Consider the following 14,997-nt stretch of genomic DNA (forward strand, 5'->3'; position numbering starts at 1 on the left):
TATTTTTAAAAATATATAATATATTTATCTTTACATAAAACAATGAACATGTAGGCGAGTACGGACGGGGCGGGGTCTACAGGTTGAGCGGAGAGCGCGGCAGCTGCCCGCCTGCGGCCGCCACGTCGGCGCCTAGCGCGGTGAGGCGCGCGCCGTGGCGCAGCGCGCTCGGCGCCAGCGCGGCCGGCAGCGCGGCCAGGCGCTCGGCCGCCTCCTCCGCCCACGCCTCCGCCAGGCGCAGCTCGTGCGCCGCGGCCGGCAGCTGCAGGCGCGCGGCGCGCGAGGCCCGCGACAGCGCGGCGGCGGCGGTGTACGCGTCCACGGCGCCCGCCGCCAGCCGGTTGAGCAGCAGCTGCTCGTCCACGACGCCGCGCCCGTACTTGCGCAGCGCCGCCTCCACGCACGCGCCGTACTCCAGCACGCGGCGCGCCAGCTCGCGCGCCGCGGGCCGCAGCTCGGGCGCCACCAGCGGGTCCAGGTCGGCGCCGCGCGCCAGCCCCACGGCGCGCCCGGCGCGCTTGCCGGCCTCGCTGAAGATGAGCCCCAGGTGCGCCGTGGGGTTCTTGAACGCGCGCATCACCTCCTGCAGGTGCGAGCCGGCGAACTGGATTCCTGCCGGGTCGGAATAGAGCATTTAGTCTCGTCGACATCGGAGAGAGAGACGCGGCGATCGTAGCGGAACGTGTCGTAGAGCGGTACCCGTGAGAGCTACGAAGAGGCGCAGGATGTCGTTGGTGCCCTCGAAGATGCGGAAGATGCGAAGGTCGCGCAGGACACGCTCGAGTCCGGCCGCCTTCATGAAGCCCATGCCGCCCAGGATCTGGATAGCCTCGTCGACGACCGTCCACGCGGAGTCAGACGCGAACACCTTCGAGATCGCCGCCTGCGGGCGAGAGGGCGTCAGTCGTGGATGCGAGATGCGAGGCCGGGCTCGCCGTCCGGCCGCTACGTACCTCGAGGTGGTAGTCCTGTGCGCCGGAGTCCATGTTGCCGCTCACCATGTAGGCCAGCGACTCGGTGACGTACTGCAGCATGGCCATGCGCGCCAGCTTCTCCTGCACGGCGCCGAACTCGCACAGGCGCTTGCCGAACTGCACGCGCGTGGCCGCGTGCTCGGCCGCCTGGCGCAGGGCGGCGCGCTGCGTGCCGGCCAGCGCCGCCGCCATGCCGAAGCGCCCGTTGTTGAGGATGTTCATGGCCACCTTGAACCCGTTCCCGACGCCGCCGAGCACATTCTCGACCGGCACCTTCACGTCCTCGTAGTACACCTCGGCGGTGTTGGAGCAGCGGATGCCCATCTTGTTCTCGGGCGGGCCCGACGACACGCCTCCGAACGACCGCTCCACGATGAACGCCGTCACCTGAGACGTGTATCGTCATGTGAGTTAAGACTCCTTAATTTATTATATTCCAGTTTGAAATAGGATCAAGGACAAGACAAAAGTTGAAAGCAATAGTGGTTTCGGAGAATTGCTATAGAATCGAAATATTCGTTACTAAAATGTATCAAAACCCACTTTATCTACGGTCTTTCCATCTTTCTCGACCGGGGTCTGCGCAAAGACGGTCATAATTTCGGCAATACCGCCGTTGCTAATCCAGATCTTTGAACCGTTGAGGATGAAGTGTTTTCCGTCTGGAGACAAGACCGCTCGGCTTCTGGAAATGACGATCTCGATTAGACGTGACTTTATCACGTGATGAGCGCAAAACTGAGAGAGAGAGAGAGAGACGGGCCTCACTTAATGGATCCGGCATCTGAGCCCGAGGAAGGCTCAGTGAGGCAGAAGGCAGCGTACTCGCCGCCCGTAACGCGCGGCAGGTAGTGCGCCTTTTGCTGCTCGGTGCCGAAGAGTAGAATGCCTTTGAAACCGATGGACTGGTGTGCGCCCAGAGTGATGCCCACGCCCAGATCGTGTGCGCCCACCACCTCAACGAGGCGCGCGTACTGCGTGTTGGACAGGCCCAGGCCGCCCAGCTCCGTGGGCACCTGCAGCCCGAATGCGCCAAGCTCCCACAGCCCGGAAAGCGTGCCCTCCTCTATCTGTGCGTCTGCGTCGTTCTTCGCTGGGTCGTTCACCTGTAGTCGAATTACTCGTTGAAGATAATTAATTATATATACGACAAAATACTACATTCACCAAAATAAGCCTAGTCATATATAAAGTATCCACTTGAAACTAAAAATAATCAGTTAAAAATAGCAAGTACCTCCTGGAAGAACTTTTCGACGGGCGGGACGAGCTCGGTGAGCGTCTGGCGCTGCTCGTCGGTCATGGGCTCGGGGAAGGGGAACACTTGCGAGGGCTCGAACTGTCCGCGGAACAGGTTGAGCGTGAAGGACGCGCTCTGGCGCGCGCCGCGCGGCGCCTCGGCCGCCGCCGCCGTCGCCTTGCCGCGGCTGCATCAGTATATTCAAGTTATATTTGAAAATACTCGAAATATCTATTGGGCTCGAAAAAACATCACGAAATATCACAACGATTCCTTGTTGTTATATTTCGCATTTTTTTCTCATGTAAGTAATTTGTATTAAATTAATATAAAATATTCATAAAAGTAACCAACAATGAACCTAAAACTAAAAACTTTAAATATATCATCATTACAGCCTATACAGTCCACTGCTGGAGATAGGCCTCCATAAGTTTACGCCAAAAATAACGTAAACTCATGTGTTTTGCCCATAGTCACCACGCTGGGCAGGCGGGTTGGTGACCGCAGATCTGTCTTTGTCGCACCGAAGACGCTGCTGCCCGTCTTCGGCCTGTGTATTTCAAAGCCAGCAGTTGGGTGGTTATCCCGCCACCGGTCGGCTTTTTAAGTCCCAAGGTGGTAGCGGAACTATGTTATCCCTTAGTCGCCTCTTACGACACCCACGGGAAGAGAGGGGGTGACTATATTCTTTAGTACCGTAGCCACACAGTACAAATATATATAATATAATAACTAAAAAATATTATTAAAAGGAGTCCCTTTAGGCAAGGTTCCGAAGATACTGGCAGCGTTCCCCCTTTGAAAAGCTAGACTAATTCTTTGTCCAAGGTGCTATTTCCTTAAAAAGTCTTATAGCACTAGGACCCCACAGACCAAGGGTCTCGACATCGAATGGGACAAAATCATATTCGGAGCCTAGACCCCTGTATTTGTATGCTTTAGTTTTTTCAGTCGCTTCACAAGCCGCACCAGCTCTGTTGTTGGTTCCGTGTAGATGGGAAGGGGCCATACCAGCACCCGGCCCATCTTCCATGGAATCAAACTCATACCGTCAGGTCTCTTGCCATCGTCTCTTGCAATACCAGTCGGCTCAAGTAGATTAGGTGGCAAGGGACCGGCGTATGATATCGTTAAGTGCGGCATGTCTCGAGAAGCGGCCTGCACTTTTTTGGCATGACAGACCATGATGTCCTAGCTTGTTAACATTACTGCCACAGGTTGCGATTCGGAGTGTGTCAGGCTCAAGAATTGTTCCTGTATTTGACGAAGGATACGCGTGAAGCCAGTAACCGGCCTCATGCGTACCCACGGCCCAAAGCCTAGCCTTGTCATAAGTAATTTAGTATTGAGATATCATGTGTTATAGTTTTTCGTCGAATACGCGATTTCTAAACCAAAACAAAAAACTAACAACCATCCTGCAACCGTGATGCCTGTCTAGAACTTTGTGTGAGGAATCCAAATGTATTCTGATTATACCTGTATTTAAAGACAATATTCTGAAAATTTTAATTTACTTTGTACAAAAAAATACGTGTTTTTTTTGTATGGGGGGGGGGGACTAAATCCTCACCACATTACCAAGGGGGTTAAAAAGTTGCTGTTGCTGTTTTTAAAGAGTAACTGTGTTCTCTGCAGAATATACTAATCTACTTGAAGTACGTTTTTAACCGACTTCCAAAAAAGCAGGAGGTTCTCAATTTGATTGTACTTTTTTTTATATACCTATGTTACCTCAACTTTTGACTGGGTGGACGAATTTCGACGATTTTTTTTTAATCGAAAGGTGTTGCGTGTCATGTGGTCCTACTTAATTTTAATTGAGATTTAACAAGTTCTTTTCGAGTTATATCTTATAATACTTGACTACTTTTTCGTCGACCTGCGTTGTAATAAACTGCATAACTTTTCACTGGGTATACCGATTTTCATGATTCTTTTTTTTTTTAATCGAAAGCTGATGCTTGTCCTGTGATCCCAAAATATTATTTCGTCTACTTACGTTGTATTACTTGTCGATGTAATTGAAGCCGGTTTTTTTTCGGTTCGTTTGCGAGCAAACACAATTATTCATTTTACTATTGTAGCGACATCTATCGCGTAACATACGAACTAAGAACTGACGTATCCTACATCGCAATATCAAAGTTATCCGAAGATTGAAAACATATACAAGAACCCGACAACAACCGTCGGCCCCGTCGGTGCAGTAGCCCACCAGACACAACACCCGTCTTGTTAGAGAATCATCCCTTTTCGATGAGGGATGAGGACCTTTATATTCCATATAGCTAAAAATATAATAATATACTATAAATATAATAAATACCAGTTATATTGAAGAATTTAAAATTTTGGAATTAAAGTGTCTTAAAGTATGTTTATTTGTTCATATTACAGTCTAAGGACCTGTTTCACCAGCCGTGGATAACGCTATTTGACGGTTGATTATATCCAATAAAAGTTTTTGATTTATTATTGTTTTTCATCATCCAATTCTGATGTATTTGTGGCATATTTTTATTCGAAAAAATTGAATCTAAAAACTGTAGTTTACTAATGAGGTGAAACAGGTCCTAATGGCCTGTTCTATCTTCCACTGTTAAAGTCAATCATAACTTATCTACCGGATAAGCTTTATCCACAGCTGGTGAAACAGGCCCTCAATACTCTTTAGAGTTTTGTAAGCTTGGTTATAGCACTTTTGATAAAATGATCATTATTAAATGCACAAGATATTCCTCGTAGGCCTAGCGCCTAATGGCTTTTTTCTATAAAATAGTGAGTACTGTAATATATTATTTATTAATAATTACATAGCTTTTCAATTTATACTATAATTATTTATTTATTTAAATTCTTTATTGTATAATACACTAATACAAGTGTGTATAAAAGGCGGGCTTAACGCTAATGTACTCTTATTAGAACAACATTCTTATTTTAACATCTAATTTATTATTTTATTCAGTCGCATCTGCGAGTTGGTGGATAAATTCCCTACTATAGTAACTATCACTATCAGCTATATATAATAACAACTGAGACCGACCGCTTAACACACTCTCCGAGGCACAGTTGGGAGACCCACACAGACACCAAAGACAGACAAACAAACTGAAAAGATATATTTGTACATATAAAAATATCCACACAGAGAGGGAATCGATCCCATCAACCTTAGGTTTTTAAGGGGACTACACGCACCACTACACCAAAGTGGTCATTAGCTTTATTTAGTAAGCAGTCATTATTATTACATAACCACTGTGACGAGTGTATGTTCAACTAAGATGGTCTACTTCCACACATTACAATCTTATCAGTTACCAATGAAGCGTGTCATATTAAAGGCCTTGTTAAATTTACAAAATACCTTAAGTTTAATAAAAAATTATTAAGTAAATCAAAATAAATATCACCATTCAAAATGTCTTCACAAGCACCTTTGAATAGCCATTTTACAAATAATAATTATATTTGACATTGTCAAAACAATTGTTTATTTGATTTAGTGTTTATTCCACTAGAAATGTCAGACTATTTATAGATTAAAGGTTTTTTTTTTAAATGTGATTTTATCATATCAGTAAACAATAAATAAAACAAGATAATCTTTAAACCGGAAAATAAACATTGTGAGACGAAAAAAAAATAAATATTCCAAGATATAAATATTACATCGAGCAAGTGAATGAGTTGTATGTTAACTGGGGTGTATATATTATTATTTAAATTTTTAACTTATTAAAACGTAATATATAAAATATGTGACATAATGGATCTATTACTAAAACATCCTATTATGTTGATATTGGACTGCCCTAGATAGTTATTTGGGCAAAAGTGCAAAGTCCAAGGTACGAGGTAACGGGAAAGCGGAACGCACAAATAACTCTGCATGGACTTTACGCTCACCTGCGGGCCGCTATCAGCCTGTTGCTGCTGCCGATGCATCGGTTGGCACATAACACCAGCTTTGTTCCCTTCATTTTCACTATTTAAATAAGCTTAATATAAGTTAATAAAAAAATAAATAATCTCTTATTTTAACGATCTCTATAACATTGTAAATCTCATAAAAAATCTTGGTAAGATTTTCAGGGGAAAATCAGGCTGATTAACATTAATAAGTCACTGTTGCTGTTACGAACACCAATCTTCAATTAAGATACAAAAAAGCACCATAACGAAGATTCGAAGCTATAATTATGATAAATTGCTATCTGCTACTAAATACTGAACTGACAAGTGACCTACTGTCATTCTGACAGCAGTTTTTGTAAGTGATAACCATGATAGGTAACAAGGAACAAGCACTACCACAGCACTACTTTACTAATTTTTCTACTATAGGGAACATATCTGAAGATTAAATGTGAGTCCACGTATAATGCTATGCTTAGGGTTTCTCCCAAAGATAGGATTAGAAATGAGACTATCCGCGAGAGAACGAAAGTAACCGACATAGCCCACAGAATTAGCAAGTTGCAAGTGGTAGTGAGCTGGTCATCTGTGTCGCAGGACCGATGGCCGTTGGAGCAGACGGGTCCTGGAGTGGAGAACGTGTATTGGCAAACTCAGTGTGGGACGTCCTCCGGCCCGTTGGACCGACGATATACGTAAGATTGCCGGTGTATGCTGGATGAGGATTGAGGTAAACCGGAACGTCTGGCGCGAACTTGGGATGGCCTATGTCTAGCAGTGGAATGCAATAGGCTGAACTGACTGACTGACCACGTATAATTATTAGCTTTGCCCGCGACTTCATTCGTGTGGAATTAAAAAAAAATATTTTACAGCTTGCAGAGTTACTAAATAAAAATACTTTTCAAAATAAAAGTAGCCTAAGTTACTCCACATTACATCAGCTATCTGAGAGTGAAAGTCCCTTCAAAATCGGTCCAGCCGTTTCAGACATTAGCCGAAACAAACAGACAGATAGATAGACAGTAAAAAATTTTGCTGCTGCCTATATCTGATTGATATATGTATCTATTTAGTCGCGGAACACAAACCAATAGTGCATTTTCATGCTGACGCTTGACGCTGGTTTTGAGGGTCAAATTTGGTCACGTGATGAGAATTGAACCATGCGTCATCTAGAAAATATTATATCGAAAAAGCTAAGCGTAGTTTAGCTTTTTAACCGGTGATATTCGATGATCGATAGTCAATAGTAATCGATCCTTATAAAACAACAATCAGCTGTTACTTTGTGATTTTATAAATAAAAAATAAAGTGTAAAAATAAATAAAAAAGTGTAAACCTCCTGTCATGAGTGACGTAAGCGTCTCCTGTCAAAGATTTTCATTGTAATATGAAACTTTGATCAAAGTATTACAATGCTCTGTGCTTTGAATAGTTACGGGTTTCTGTAAAGAACTCACTATAGACAGCGCCACGGTCGCTTAGACCGAATATAAAATCATCTTTGAAAATCATCATATCAAAAATTTCGATCTAGCGAGTATATCGTTCCATAGCATAATTAGCTAGAGTACCGACATGGTCAGTCGGAGATGCAGGTTCGATCCCCGCCATAGAGTAAAGTAAATGTTTAGAATTTCTTAATGTGGGTAACACAAAAATAAAAAATCGTACAAATTAACAAACGCACTAGTCGTCACAACGATTTTCGAGGGTTTCCCTCGATTTCGCTTTAGTCTGATTGTAGTCTATTGTTTTCTAATGTTTACGCGAATTTTACTCATTTAATAAAACACTTTTTTCGGATTTTATCGCGGTTTATTGTTAACTTTTGATTCCCGACGTTTCGGATACTTTACAGCAACCATGGTCACGGGAGGACTGAGGTGTCAGACGTCCCAACGTTACAAAGTTATTCGAAACTACCCGACATACATCAATATCTTATATAGTCCTATCTACGCAGAATGTGCTAATTGAGTCTTTAATCTGTGGTGAATTATGCTTGGTTTTTGATTTAATTAAATTAATAATGGGGTCCCAAGCAGGTGGTAATTGCCAGCCATCTTCTCTATTGAAATTTGGATGCTTTTTAATTTCAATAGCCTCACGGATCATCCTTGGTTGGAATCGGTGTTAAGTCACTTAAAACATCGTCGCTACACTAAGTCCGCAATCTGTGAACACAGTCTAGACACAGCTAGCCATTATATTAGATTCGATAAACCACAGATCCTCGCAAAAGAACACCGATTCCAACCAAGGATGATCCGTGAGGCTATTGAAATTAAAAAGCATCCAAATTTCAATAGAGAAGATGGCTGGCAATTACCACCTGCTTGGGACCCCATTATTAATATAATTAAATCAAAAACCAAGCATAATTCACCACAGATTAAAGACTCAATTAGCACATTCTGCGTAGATAGGACTATATAAGATATTGATGTATGTCGGGTAGTTTCGAATAACTTTGTAACGTTGGGACGTCTGACACCTCAGTCCTCCCGTGACCATGGTTGCTGTAAAGTATCCGAAACGTCGGGAATCAAAAGTTAACAATAAACCGCGATAAAATCCGAAAAAAGTGTTTTATTAACTGATTGTAGTCTGTTCATACCTACATAAGTCAATGTCAAGACGAATATGAAGTTGACTTTGACTTGTTATGAACTATTTTAATGTATCCATCACATATTCACTTCCATCCATCGTCGGTGTTCACTGTTGACGTGCAGTCCACCAGAGAACTTCGATCTTCGATATGTTAATTTATTTCAGTTTAGCTATTTGTTTATGATTTACCCTATTATATAAAAAAAAAATACAATCACCATGCTAGGAGTATTTCTGTATATATTTGAAGTGAAAAAAGAGTTTCTAGTTTGTGTTTCATTATCGTTGTTGTACATAACCTATTATCTCGTGGAAGTCGTCAAGGTAAGATCAATCAACGGTATTATTGGCACGGCTGAGACTTTAATGATATAGTTTTTATATTACAATATTTTCTTTACAGAAACCAATATTAGTTTGTCGCAAGGGGGAGTTTAGACAATTCCTAGAAGAGAATGTTCCACTACTGAGTGAGCCCTATTGGCCGACACCCTGGTGTGTCGAGTCACGCATGCAGACAGTTATTGGTTCAGTTTTACGATCGTACTTACTGCCCCATGTATCCTACCGGCGGTATGTAGTTTTGTTTCAGTATCTACCGATTACTATTTTTTTTTTAATATTGGTAGGGTTTAACCATAGAATAACTGTCTAGTCTAATATTTATACTACTTTATAAACTAGAGCAGTCTACTTTTTTTTGTAAGACAGTAAAACAGTATTGTATTAAGAAATAATAATTGTATAACATAAATTAACAAAAGTTTCATTTTAAATCTAAGGAAATGCACAAAAAATTTACAACGTGATAGATATTAAGCTAATAACTGCTTATCTGTATTGTGATTTGATAAGTAATCATGATCTGAATGCTGTAAACCATCTTAAATATCTGACAAATTTAATAAGTTGTTATAATTCAGTAGGTAAAAGTCAAATAGAAGACTAATAATTAAGTCTTGGATTGAAAATCGAAAAAATAACAATCGTACTAGTTCGTATACTAAACAACACTGTACCACTGGAATGTCTAATTCTAAATGTGTTAAAACTAAAATTGAATTGCCTAAAAATGACTGTTCTAAACAAAGTAAACCTATTATCCTCTATTCCGCTCCTTAGCAAAAGCATGTGTCAAATATCTATCAAATTCATAGACTTAGATGTAGTGATTAGATTATTTCGCTTTTATATACATACATGTATAAGTAGGCTTATTTAAAAGATGTTTTTGATAATTTGAATCATCATCATCATTACAGCCTATACAGTCCACTGCTGGACATAGGCCACAAGCTTACGCCAAAAATAACGTGAACTCATGTGTTTTGCCCATAGTCACCACGCTGGGCAGGCGGGTTGGTGACCGCAGTACTGGCTTTGTCGCACCGAAGACGCTGCTGCCCGTCTTCGGCCTGTGTATTTCAAAGCCAGTAGTTGGATGGTTATCCCGCCATCGGTCGGCTTCTTAAGTTCCAAGGTGGTTGTGGAACCTTGTTATCCCTTAGTCGCCTTTTACGACACCCACGGGAAGAGAGGGGGTGGCTAAATTCTTTAGTGCCGTAGCCACACAGCAGCATAATTTGAATATTTTTATTAAATACTGGTGCAGAACTTCGTGTCGCCATATTTATTATTTATGTTGGTAATGTTGGTATGTTTGAATGTATAAGTAAGATGTATGTATTTGTATAGTTATGAGCCAAAAAAGTACTTTTGTGAATCCAACAAGTATGCAATAGATTTGTAATGTGTTGAAGGTGATTGATATTATTCAATTATTAAAAAATACATTTATTGATAAAATAGGGAAATACTACGACTATCAGACGGGGGGCAAGTGGCACTGGATTGGGCGGAAGTAGCGACCGGGCCGGACGACGGCGGGCCGCGGCCCGTGGTGCTCGTGCTGCCCGGCCTCACGGGCGGCTCGCAGGCCGACTACGTGCGCTGCCTCGTGGCCGCCGCGCACCAGCTCGGCGCGCACTGCGTCGTGTTCAACAACCGCGGGCTCGGCGGCCTGCCGCTCACGGTGAGTGACGCTCGCGCGCAGCAGTGTGGCCCGGAGCCCCCCGAGCTCACGGTGTCCGTGCCCGCAGACGCCGCGCCTGTACTGCGCCGTGTCGCACGCCGACCTGGCCGAGGTGGTGGAGGCGGTGAGCGCGCGCGCGGCGCCGCTGCTGGCGGTGGGCGTGTCGCTGGGCGGCCTCATCCTGGGCCACTACCTGGCGGAGCACGCCGAGCGCGCCGCCGCCGTGCTGCGCGCCGCGCTCGTCGTGTCGTCGCCGCTGGACGTGGAGCGCGGCGCGGAGTGCATGGAGCGGCGGCCGCTGAACGCGCTGCTGTCGCGGCACATGGCGCGCAACCTGCGCAACACGGTGCGCGCGCACGCGCCGCTGCGCCGCGAGCCGGCCGACTGGGCGGCGGTGGAGCGCTGCCGCTCCGTGCGCCAGTTCGACGCGGCCTTCACCACGAAGCACTTCGGCTTCCCGTCCGTGGACGAGTACTACCGCGCCGCCTCGCTGCGCGGCAAGCTGGCGCGCGTGCGCGTGCCGCTGCTGTGCCTGTGCGCCGCCGACGACCCGTTCCAGCCGCGCGCCGTGCTGCCGCTGGCGGAGGCGGAGCGCAGCGCGTGCGTGGCGCTGGCGCTGACGGCGCGCGGCGGCCACATCGGCTTCCTGGAGGGCTGGTGGCCGGCGCGCGCGCCGCAGCGCCAGTACATCGCGCGCCTGTGCCGCCAGTACTTCGCGGCGCTGCTGGCGCGCCCGCCGCCGTCTAACTAGCACTCGGTTCTATTCACTGCACGGAGATATATATATGTACATGTTGTTATTATACGTTGTCAACTGGTGCTGACGGCCAGTATCCGTTGTGATATTGTCCATAAACTAGTATTAATTATATTGTTTTCTAATGTTTAAACGCGAATTTCACTTATTATAATGAAACAACTTTTATGAATTTTATCGCGGTTTATCAAGTTTTTTACATACCGACGTTTCGGATACTTTACAGCAACGGTGGTCACGGGAGGATTCCGTTCCGAAAAAGTTGTTTCATTGTAATCTAGTATCAATTATATCACCTAGTAGAATTCTAGGCATCAACGATAACCATAAAAACATATATTTTATTTCTGCCTAAAGTATTATATTGAACATTATTTACAAAATTAAAGTTATTTACAGATTAGCTTTTGCTGGCTGTAACGAAAGTAAATGAGACAAAATTAGTAAATTATTAAATATAAGTGTTGTGTAAATCGAGACTGAAAATATCTTTTGACACCTAATTGTAACAACTAAAATGGGAATGCTTTAATTGAAATGTAACCTTAAATTCCATCAGATGTTGTAATTGATTATTTGCAAATCTTATCTCATTCCCATTTTATTTGTGTGTCGGATACCTTTGTATTACAAGTTATTGACAGAATGAGGTGGGGGGGAGTGTCATAGGAGAAAAATGAAAAATATCATTATTATTTACGGCATAAATATTTATTATATATACAATGTTTTCGTCCAAAGAGATAATAATTAACAAATCTGTGATGTTAGAGCACAATGCACGGCCTGCGCTTACTATTGTAGTCCGTCTCGTCGGATATTTATACGTCGTTATCGCGCCCACGTCGCCGGCACGGCGCACAGTGGGCTGGGATTACAAGGTTGGGTCTTAAGAACTAAAATGTATTTTTTTAGTATCTAGACATAAATTTAAAAAGTTTTTACTCTTTGACTTTTTTTAATTGGACTCGTACTTTCGGAGATATAGCCATATCAAATTTGTATGAAGAGTCATGAAATTTTAGTTTAGCAATTTATTCCAATTAATTTGAAATTGAAAATAATGTACACTAAACGGCCTGAAGTACTTCAATACTTACTTAGTACTTTAAATTAAAAAAAAGTTGTTCGACATTTTCCACCACCATAGGTAATAGGTAGGTATGACGTAATTTGTTTTGACACTATTTCCGGGAATCAAGAGATAGGAATGCGCGACTGCAACATCAAGTTATGACACGTGTCGTTACCTGATTGGTGCAACGATAATAGGGCACAAAATGTACTATTGCATTCAAACGTACTTCAGTTTTCTATTACCCACCATAATAGACGCACTACCCTCACATATTTATTACATAAACAAATAAGTAAGTGTTTGTGAAAATGTTTGAAGATTTGGTGACCAACCTTGACCTTTTTATTATTTTAAAAAACAGTGGCAGTATTAAAAATAATGACAGTTTGTGTGATGAGATAAGGTCTAAATTTTTAGTCGAATTAAGTGATCAACATGAAAAGATCTTAAAGTTATTTTGTGCAAAATTTTGTTATAATTTAAATAGAAGATGGGAAAACGCTCATCGTAAAGAAACTATATTTAGAACTAAAAATAGCGAATGGTTACAAGAAACCATAATTTGGCCAGACTTTATTAAGTGTTTAATAACCAGTAATGAAGATCAACCAGCACCGAGTACATCAACTCAGTATGTATCACCAGCAAAAGTTTCTGTTGGTGTCTCCACCGAGCAAAGCCCTAGAAAACCGTTTTGTGAATTAGCGCCTAAACAGAAAAAAAGACGAGCAGAAAACTTTCATTTATCTTCGGACGAAATAAAATATGCATATTTTGAGCAGTTGCAAGCGGATGGAAAAGATGAGATTGCTAAAATACTAGAACATTTACTTAAGAATCCCCAAGATGTAAAAAAAGTTAAGAAGTGCATATCTGTTAAAGAAACAAAATCTGTATTTTCTCCGGATGAGGCTTTAGGATTATTTTTATCACTTAAGCTGACCAAGTGGCAATACAATACTTTAAGAAGAAGTGTTAACGAGAATGACGGTAATATATTTCCATCTTATTATCAAGTGCAACATGCGAAACAGGAATGCTATCCACCAAAAGATGCTATTACAGTGACGGACACCTCAGCCAAAATAAAGTTACAAGCTCTATTGGATATAACGACAAGAAGAATAATGACGTCACTCGTCATAGATAGTGGTTGTAAAGAATTTACACTAATCAGTAAGTGGGGATTTGACGGTGCTTCAAATCAAGCCAATTACAAACAAAAAGTGCAAACAAACGATGAACAAGAAAGTGAACTAGACGATTCAAGCATATTTATGGGAAGTTTAGTGCCAATAAAATTAATGTGCGGCGAACAAGTTATGTGGAAAAACGATTCACCAAATTCATCATACTGGTGTCGTCCAATCTTTTTCGAATTTGTGAAAGAAAATAAAACAACAATTTTGCGTGAAAAAAGTGCTATTGAGGAAGAGATTGTTAATTTAGTAAAAACAGAAGTTGGAGAAATAAAGATTTCACACTCTCTATTAATGACAATGATAGACGGAAAAGCAACATCAATTTTATGTGATACTTCATCTCAGAGATGCGACATTTGTAAAGCCACTCCAACTGAGATGAATAATTTACCCTTAATTGCATCAAAACCGACTGATCTAGATCTCTGTAAATACGGATTGTCATCATTGCATATCTGGATACGAATGATGGAATGCATTCTGCATATAGCTTACAGATTAACGATAAAGACATGGACAGTAAAGAGAGACAACAAGTGCATCATGGAAAGCAGAAAGAAAAATATACAAGATGCTTTTAAAAATAGAATGGGACTTCTGATAGATGTCGTCAAACAAGGGCACGGCTCCACGAATGACGGAAATACTGCTAGAAGATTTTTTGCAAACCCAAACGTGACTGCTGAGATAACTGGTGTTAGTGAAGACTTAATTAGGCGGTTTGCAACCATTTTAGAGGCAATTTCATCAGGTTACCACATTGACACAGTCAAATTTCACGAATATGCTCAAGTGACCATGCGACTGTATTTGGAATTATATGGCTGGTATTATATACCTTCAAGTGTTCACAAAGTTCTTATGCATGGTGCAGCTATTATTGAAAGTTTTGGTCTAATACCAATTGGACAGCTATCTGAAGAAGCTGCTGAAGCTAGAAATAAAGACTTTCGTAGGTACCGCCAACACCATTCCAGGAAATGCAGTAGAAAAACTACAAATGAAGACATTTTAAATAATTTGTTGACCAGCTCTGATCCACTCATCTCAGCGAAACGCCACAAACTTCGAAGAAAACATAAAACTTTGTCAGAAGAAGCACAAAGTTTATTAATAATTGAACAAACGGAAACATTTGATAATGACGAATACGAAAATTTTGCA

General features: G+C 42.5%; 2 protein-coding genes and 1 long non-coding RNA gene across 3 annotated transcripts; 2 read left to right on the forward strand and 1 right to left on the reverse strand.

Moving 5' to 3' along the window:
- Window positions 1–6,487, reverse strand: LOC123663235 (very long-chain specific acyl-CoA dehydrogenase, mitochondrial). The gene is made up of 7 exons (XM_045597954.1): window positions 6,136–6,487; window positions 2,212–2,401; window positions 1,743–2,080; window positions 1,518–1,659; window positions 954–1,361; window positions 700–883; window positions 1–612 (listed from the first exon to the last, which is right to left on the reverse strand). Exons 1-7 carry the CDS (start codon window positions 6,207–6,209, stop codon window positions 77–79), a joined length of 1,872 nt encoding a protein of 623 aa, XP_045453910.1. The 5' UTR covers window positions 6,210–6,487; the 3' UTR covers window positions 1–76.
- Window positions 6,488–8,796: 2,309 nt separating this feature from the next.
- Window positions 8,797–11,686, forward strand: LOC123654857 (phospholipase ABHD3). Its single transcript, XM_045590721.1, has 4 exons — window positions 8,797–9,088; window positions 9,168–9,337; window positions 10,574–10,796; window positions 10,864–11,686. The coding sequence occupies exons 1-4, from the start codon at window positions 8,984–8,986 to the stop codon at window positions 11,545–11,547; spliced, it is 1,182 nt and encodes a 393-aa protein (XP_045446677.1). The 5' UTR covers window positions 8,797–8,983; the 3' UTR covers window positions 11,548–11,686.
- A 39-nt stretch (window positions 11,687–11,725) lies between these two features.
- LOC123654864 lies at window positions 11,726–12,502 on the forward strand. The gene is made up of 2 exons (XR_006743284.1): window positions 11,726–11,761; window positions 11,798–12,502. It is a non-coding gene; the product is annotated as an uncharacterized LOC123654864 (long non-coding RNA).
- Window positions 12,503–14,997: the final 2,495 nt, after the last annotated feature.

This window comes from Melitaea cinxia, chromosome 1, assembly GCF_905220565.1.
Source record: "Melitaea cinxia chromosome 1, ilMelCinx1.1, whole genome shotgun sequence".
NCBI lineage: Eukaryota > Metazoa > Arthropoda > Insecta > Lepidoptera > Nymphalidae > Melitaea > Melitaea cinxia.

Coding starts and splice junctions, on each gene's coding strand:
- LOC123654857 (XM_045590721.1), top strand. CDS start 8,984: ATGCTAGGAGTATTTCTGTATATATTTGAAGTGAAAAAAGAGTTTCTA. Junction 9,338..10,573: donor CCCCATGTATCCTACCGGCG/GTATGTAGTTTT, acceptor TTGATAAAATAG/GGAAATACTACGACTATCAG. Junction 10,797..10,863: donor TCGGCGGCCTGCCGCTCACG/GTGAGTGACGCT, acceptor CCGTGCCCGCAG/ACGCCGCGCCTGTACTGCGC.
- LOC123663235 (XM_045597954.1), bottom strand. CDS start 6,209: ATGAAGGGAACAAAGCTGGTGTTATGTGCCAACCGATGCATCGGCAGC. Junction 2,402..6,135: donor AGGCTGATAGCGGCCCGCAG/GTGAGCGTAAAG, acceptor ATACTGATGCAG/CCGCGGCAAGGCGACGGCGG. Junction 884..953: donor CACAGGACTACCACCTCGAG/GTACGTAGCGGC, acceptor TCTCGCCCGCAG/GCGGCGATCTCGAAGGTGTT.